General features: G+C 30.9%; 1 protein-coding gene across 1 annotated transcript; it reads left to right on the top strand.

Annotated features, from left to right (window-relative positions):
- The first annotated feature begins 5,627 nt into the window (after positions 1-5,627).
- On the top strand, positions 5,628-6,548 carry LOC129963045 (gastrula zinc finger protein XlCGF7.1-like). Its single transcript, XM_056077065.1, has one exon. It carries the CDS (start codon positions 5,718-5,720, stop codon positions 6,546-6,548), a length of 831 nt encoding a protein of 276 aa, XP_055933040.1. The 5' UTR covers positions 5,628-5,717.
- Positions 6,549-8,454: the final 1,906 nt, after the last annotated feature.

The following is an 8,454-nucleotide window of genomic DNA, read 5'->3' as shown; positions in this document are numbered from 1 at the left end:
TTGGCGGATAAGCCGTCACTTCAAAGAAGCATGTACATCGATTGATAGACATTCCACAAAGCAGAGAAGGAATTTTCTAAAATAGTTACGGTCAATGTTTCTAATCTCGGTTTGTTTTGGTGCTAGTATAGAAGAACAATTCTTAGTTTAAAATGCTAATCTGTGAAAAAAATGTTTTATTAACAGAATATGGTAAATAGGATCACAATACCATATAAAAATTTTGACCATTTTTAGTAATACTTTTACTGATTCAAAAAGCGTAAAATGTGATTTTTCATTTAATTAAGAAGACGTTTCCAACTAAATATACACTCCTGTTTCTACAGAAATTAAGAATTGTTATCTATTATTATACACAAAAAGTATATTACTGATGATCTTAATTGTTTAGGTGCAGCACTTAATGATCTTGATATATATAACAAAAATATACAGGCCTTGAAAACTTGTTCTAATTCTAATGCAATGTTTCCAGATATCATACTCTAAGACACCATGAAATCTTTATACATTAGTTAAAACCCTTTTTTTTTCTTTTTTGTCTTTCTATGTTTCAAGATTTTTTTAAAGAAATTGCTATGAAGACTGCATCAACTATTGCGGTTCAGAGAAGAATCTTTCTTCTTTAACTGAGGTCCTGACACGTCATGTAAATTACAGAAAAGGAGATTTGATTAATAATTCATGAAAATAACAGCCTTTGTCAGTATGCATTCCACACTGTTTACATTCAATTTTAATCAGAGATCAAAAGATGAGTTTTAAAAAGTTACGAGCCGTTACAGGTGAGATAATTTTTTTAAATAAGTAATTCTTCTAAACATTTTTTTAAGGTAAAAAGGAAAATTTGTGTTTTTAAAATTCCTTAACTCAGAAAAATGGCGAACTAAAATGCTTTACGTTTATGGAAAACTGATCGAGATTTTTAGGGTGGAATATGCTGATAAAATATAATTTAAATTAAAATATAAAGTTGTCTCTGAATCATTATGACTGATATGACTGAATTCAACTGAATGCCTGAATTTAGCATGAATTGATATACCAAAGATAAAAGTAGGAAAGTCCTTGAATTAAGAAATTATCTGTTCTTTTTGGATAAAATTTATTCATACAACGTTTGTGTGCGTAGAATAAAATATGGAAGAAAAGCAAAAGAAACGTTCACTTGTTCATCAGAAAGACAGAAGATTTCAGTGTGAAATATGTGGACTTAATTGCAGGAATAAAATTGCTTTAAATAGTCATTCAATTTGCCATTCAAACGTGAAACCCCATGTATGCGAAACTTGTGGTAAAGCGTGCAAAAGAAGAAGTGATTTAAAAAGACATTTACTCATTCATACAAAGTAAAAACCTTATGTATGTGAAGTCTGCGATAAAGAGTTCACCCAAGGAAGTTCTTTAAAGGAACATTTACGAACTCATACAAAAGAAAAGCCTTATAATTGTGAAATCTGTGGCAACAAATTGAGGCAAATAAGCACTTTGAGAAGGCATTTACGTACTCATACAGAAGAAGAATCTAATGCCTGTGAAGTCTGTAATAAAGCATTCATTGATGGAACTGCACTAAAAAGACATTTACTAACTCATTCTAAGGAAAAACCTTATGTTTGTGAAGTATGTGGCAAAGAATTTTCAGATGGTAGCAATTTAAAAACACATTTACGTATTCATACAAATGAGAAACCTTATGTCTGTGAAGTATGTAATAAAGCATTCAGTCAAAAAGGCAATTTATCAACACATTTACGTACTCATGCACGAAACCAGTCTGTAGAGCTTGGAAGAGACTTTATCGCATAGAATATATAACTGTTGCATTGTGACATAAAATAAAAAGTAATGTCTATAAAATCTTTAGAATTGTTTTTAGTATAAAATAAAAGAATATATTTATATGCCAATAGAAAATGAAAATTCAAGAGTTCTGAAATCTTTTCTAGAATATAGGAATAGAAGTTCATTATAAAAATGTGTGACTATAGCATATAAAAAAAGGAAAACCTTGCATTAGCACTTAATTCCATGTTTTGAATGACAAACATCGAGCAAGTACTCTTTAACGAGAATTAATTTTATTAATTCCGGGTAACCAAAAATGCCACAGCCATAAATGCCGAAAATTGGAAAATGATGAATAAATGCGATTCTTAAACAGAAAGTGAGTATGTCAATTCACAATTGGGCATTTTAAAGCAAAGGATGGAAATTATCGTTTTAAATCGATTGTTCGACAGAGAACAGGTAATTTTTTCCCCTTCAGAATGCATTCATAGTCATTTATATGTTTCTTTTATTTTAGTTCTTGCAATGATTTTAAAACTAGCGATCATTGTAGAAATATAATTAAAATATTTGTTAAAAATTTCTAGATAATAAATATTGAAATAAAGTATTCTTAAATAATATATTGTATTATGCCACATTGTTCGATAAGCATGCCGTTATAATATGTGGACATCTATTTATTTATTTGGTCTAATGAAAGTGCGATTTTTAATTTTGAATGGTTTTTTTTTGGGGGGGGGGGTGCAAAGTGAAATCGTATTTGGGGAACGGATTTCTAAAAGATATTCGTTGCGTACTCTACGCAGCCGCATCTCAAGGCATGTAAGAAATATTTGGATGGATGCTTGTGACTGACTTTTGCTATCTAAAAAAGATTTGAAAATAAAACATTGTTGGAAGAATAGAAGTGACCACCGAATGTTCTCCTGAACTTCCTAATTTCCAACTTTTTGTGAAAGCTGAACAATTCTAAAAGACATTAAGTCATTTTTGTCTCATCTAAAATGTTTATATCACAGTTCCTTGCATGATGGTCCACATGCTTGAGCACCATGAATGTTAAATGTAGTGTATTCATTTTCAGATTATATTATCTTTTGAACCTAAATAATTTCATTAAAATTTGACCTGTAATTCTGGTGAAAATAAAAAAAAATTGAAATTTATCTTAATATCGAGAAATATATTATGAAACTCCCTTTTAAAGACTCAAATTAACATTATATAAGTAGTTTATAAAGATAAAAAGCAAAGATTAGAAATTATGCTAGTTTATTTTTATTTCAGTCTTCCGTACGGAAACTTTTTTTTACCCACTGTATATGGATCTGCAATTCAACTTGTCACTGCATTACCAAAGTGGACACCAATCCATATTCTTATCTAGGAGCACGTCAAATTCCTTTAAACCCAAAATTTAAAATTCTGTTTGACGATTTTAAATTAAACATGCTACAATTTGTGAGAATTTAACATTAACCCATCATCTCCATCCCTAACCCCCCCCCCCCTCATTATTCGATGTAGACTACTAAAAATTTGTTTCCCTTTGATATTTCTTCTATATTCTTTTTTCAATCTTAAAATTTCCCGTACTTCTATCATCCCGTTTATTCCTTTACAAGAAGATTTATTCACTTTTCCCTTACATGATTTAGTATTTCAAAATAAAAATTTACCGAATGAAGCCATAAGAAAACTTTTTGAACCTCATAAAACATCAGCATCGATTAATAAAGTTTTGATTGCAACGGATGTAGCAAAGAAAAAAAAATATGTACGCTGGCAGTTATCAATACAACAGCAAGATAACAGATTTCCAAATCAGTCTCTGATCTCAACAGTATTTTTGGATTTATTTTTTACAGTTTTACAACCTCTTATGAATTTTAATAATAAATCAGCCGGCGTCCTGGCATAGGGGTAGCGCGTCTTCCCCGTGATCTGGGCGTCCCGGGTTCGAGTCCCGGTTTGGGCATGGTTGTTCTTCTGTTGTTCTATCTGTGAGATGTGTGAATGTGCCCTCCTGTAAAAAGGGGTTGTGCAAGCGAATGAATGATGCGTGAGTGGCAAAGTCGTACTCTTGGCCCTAGTTGGCGCTGCTATAAAAAATAAGAGACGTTCCCCCTCAGGCTTAAATCGCTGTCTTCGTAACAGCGGGCTTGTCAGTGGCAAGTGCCATAAGAAACAAACAACAAACAAACAATAATAAATCACTTAATTGAAGAGAATTGAATTTATTTAGCAAAATTCCTATTTTTCTCAAAATAAAATGAAACGTCTAGAACTTATTTGGACCACAGGTCATGCTGGTATCCCAGAAAACGAAAAGGAAGGTATTTTAGCTAGAAAAGCGCAAACTTCTGAAGCTTTGGAATGAATATCTTCCGGCACATCGAAAATGAAATTCTTTGGGCAGAACTTAAGGAATGGAAAGAAAGTATCTATAGTAATTTTTTTTTTTCTGACGTGGAAAGCATCAAACGTAGACATCGTCGATATCCTCCCAATCGGAGGATAGACTTCTTACTCTCATGCTTCCGCACTGGAATTTTTCCATCCCATGAATGGTTTTTTAGGTTTGGTCTGACTAGTTCACTCAAGTGCTCTGCTTGGAATGAAATTGGGGATGTTGAGCATATTCTTTTTTGTTGTAAAATATACTAAAGACTTCATGAACTTTATAAGCTTTCACAAGCTTCAATTGCTCTTCTAATAGAAGCTTTCATTGTCCACTTTCTTTCTCTTGATTCTTTGATCTAATGGAAGATTCAACGAGGAAAATAAATATCATCATCAAATTTTTGCATCAAATTAAGGATTTAAATTTCCTTGGACAAGTTTTACTCTTTGCACTTTAGTATTGTCATGGTTTTCATGAATTTAGCTTTCTGCTACATCTCTGTTCTTTTTGGCTTTTTATCTTTCTTTTTCTTCAATATTTGTGAAGCTTCTTCTCAACAAAGCATTTCATATTAGGAGTCGATTAAAATAGAGATGAAGCGGCCGAATGGCAAGCATAAAGTTCAAAGCACAACTGAACTGAACTGAAAAAAAAAACAATGAAGACTGACGTGACCTTTGCAAAGAACATACTCAAAGTCACCTTAAAATAATTATTAAAACAGTTTGTTTTCTTACGATGCTTCGGAACTTGAGCAACCTTCACACGAAACCTACTATTACGCGCAATAGAAGGTCACACCTACATCAGGAAATCACTTGACCACAACTATTTGCCATTGTCCCATTGGAATCACGTCATCTTTTTCAAGTAGGCGTGGCCTGCCTTCTAATGCGCGCAATGGTTGGCCTCGTGTGAACTTTACTTTGAATATAACAATATCTGAGACAGCTGTTGCAGTTTTAAGAAGAATGTTTTCGGATTAAACCAAGATCACGACAAAAATAGTAAACTTCATCGAAAAATACTTTGATTAATAACATATTGAAATAACAGTTTTTGTCGTTATATATTCCGCGCCGTTTACTTAAGAGAATACTAATGGTTCAAAGCAGAATTTTTACAATTTTTAAAAGATATGAATCGTTTCAATTAAGTTATATTTTAAATATGTAATTAATAAAACCTATTTTGATCGTAAAATACAAATACTGGAATTTCACTAGTCATTAAGGAAGAAATATGGAGAAGTAAATTTTCGAAGTTTAAAAAATGATGATCAAAATGTCTTTTGAAGGAATGCAGTAAAAAAAGATTAATTTTAATTGAGAAATGCAACGATCTTTGAATAATTGGTATTATTATCATTGAATTTTATTGAATGCCTGAACTTTTATATTTTGCCAAAGATTATTAATGACTTTAATATTTAATTGAGGTGAAAAAATTTGACGAAATACCTATAAAGAAAAGTGGGAGGAGTAAGCGACCAGCTGTTTTTTCAGAGAAAATTTATATGTGTAGCGTAGAATTGAATATGGAAGAAAAACAAAAGAAACATTCGCCGGCTTCTCAGGAAGAACGAAGATTTCAGTGTGAAATATGTGGATTAAACTGTAGCAACAGAAAAGCATTAAACCGTCATTTAATTTGTCATTCAAACTTGAAACCACATATTTGTGAAACTTGCGGTAAAGCTTTCAAAAGAAGATGTGGTTTAAAACGGCACACAAGAATTCATAAAAAAGAAAAGCCTTATGTATGTGATGTCTGTAGTAAAGGGTTCAGGCTAGTAGATGCTTTAAAGAAACATTTAAACATTCATACAAAAGAAAAACCATATGTATGTGCAGTCTGTAGTAAAGCATTCGCGGATAGAGCTAATTTACGAAAGCATTTACGTACGCACACAAAAGAAAAACCTTATGTTTGCGAAGTGTGTGGCAATAAATTCGGAGAAAAATGTCATCTCACAGACCATTTACGGACGCACACAAAAGAAAAACCTTATGTCTGTGATGTCTGCAATAAAACATTCGCTTATATGTGTAATTTAAAGGTACATTTACGCATTCATACAAATGAAAAACCCCATGTCTGTGAAGTCTGTAAAAAAGCATTCAACCAAAGCAGCAATTTAAGAAAACATTTGCTTATTCATTCAAAAGAAAAACCTCATGTCTGCGAAGTCTGTAATAAAGCATTCAATCAACGCAGCCATTTAGCAAATCATTTGCTTACTCATTCAAAAGAAAAACCTCATGCTTGTGAAGTGTGTGAAAAGGCATTCAGCAGGAGAGATACTTTAACAAAACATTTACGTAGTCATCCGCAAGGAGAAATTTAACTTATATATAAATTTTATGGAAATGATTTTAGTACAAAATAAAGTATGAATACCCATTGAAGCAGAAAATTAATATTTTGAAAATAATATTTTGAATAAAATAGAATATTCAGAAGGAATCACTTGGATTGGCTATAAATACTATTGGATTTATAAATTCTATAAATATCTATGTACTAATCATCATGTTCTTATTTGATGTGGGCAAAAGAGATTTAAATAATCTATAACCGGAATTGAATTTATAATAGTTATCTACAATCTGACTTTATTGAAAATCAAAGATTGGAAATTGAATGATAAAATTGATTCTTTAGCACAAATTTATCATGGTCAATGAAAGCTGGACATTTTAAAGAAAAGGCCACGTTACTTTCCATTTAGGCTATAGAAATTTATAAAGTGACTCCAATATCCAGTTCGGAAGAAGTTATTTTTTCACACCCAGTAATTATATACCGTTAGTTATATGCTACAGATATTTAATCTGTTTATATTCATTTGAAACCCAGCGGTCATTGCAGAAGCAACGGTGAGTATATTTTTAAAATATTCAAGACTATAAATGCTAGTATCAGTTATTTTTAAATAATACATTAAGTTATGCCACATTGTACTTTAAATATGTTTGTAAGAATGTACTGACATTAATTAATTTATATGATTTAATAAGATTGTGGTGTCTGATATTTGAGTTTTACCTAAATTTGTAACATTTATAGATTCGGTTATTTGACAGATATCTTGTGCTAATATAACATGGGAAATTAGAGGCTGCGTATAAAAAAGGATAGCTTAAAATTTTATATGAAGCCCGTTTTCAATCAGTTTCGTATAGCGAAATAATTACTTAATAAAAGATTAAATTTAATTTGATGAATATTATTTTTAGTGTAGATGATTTAATTATTAAATAAAAACCTCTCTTTTTTAATTAAGTCTTTTAAATAATTTTTTCAGTTATTTTTGTTATGTTATTTGTACTTTAAAGGATACCTTCAAGAAGTTCTAAAAAGTGTTGGTATCATATAGAGGGTGAGACGAAATCTAGAATGTGCATGTCATTTTCAAAAACTGAAAAGTTATGATGAGCGCTTAAAATCGTTATCCAGCTACTCTGCTTAATAAGGTTTCTTTATGAAAAATTCATTTTCGAATCATGATACCTCTTTGGGAAAGATTCCATGCTTTTTATCTCTGGAAATTTCATGAAGAACGCAAGGAAATGTTGTAGAATTGGTTCATTCTATTTAGAACCAAATTTTAGAAGTTTATGAACTTTCGGTTTTGGTAACTGCAAATTAAAACTAAGAGTTCGGCTGAAATGTTGGGATAGAGTATTTATTTCTTTGGTTTATTTAGATATTACATGCGTAAACGAAATAAACGAACAAATCAATTTATGCACTGTAAAAAGCCTTTTGCAGCAGAACTCCTCAAATATATAGTCGAGACTTCGATTTTTGCTGTACTTGTTTCATTGCGTTTAGCTAATAATTTGTGTACAAATAGTCTGCAATGTGAATGATTGAAAAAAATAATATTATGATTTATTGAGCGGTCATTAAACCAAATTTTTAAAAAAATCCAACCTTTTTGAATTTTATATAATTTTAGAGTAATCAGATATAACGTAATCTAATGAAAGAAATCCCTTTAAATAAGTATTTTTAATACAAAATATTATTAGAGTAATTAGTGACTGAAGTCCATGCGTTGAAAGTTGTGAAAGCTGCATTCTTATTGTTCAGCTTCTTCTGTATTTCAAATATTTTGCTTTGGATTTCAATGTTCTGTTTTCATTATTGTCAACTGCAAACAGATAGATAGTAATGGAGATATAATTCCTTTTCTTTCTAAAGTTGCCTGCCTTCTACTCTCTATCATATTTACACCGAAATTCGCG

This window comes from Argiope bruennichi, chromosome 1, assembly GCF_947563725.1.
Source record: "Argiope bruennichi chromosome 1, qqArgBrue1.1, whole genome shotgun sequence".
In the NCBI taxonomy this organism is placed as follows: Eukaryota; Metazoa; Arthropoda; class Arachnida; order Araneae; family Araneidae; genus Argiope; species Argiope bruennichi.
The sequence above is the reverse complement of the archived record's forward strand: the minus strand, read 5'-3'. Positions and strand labels throughout refer to the sequence as shown.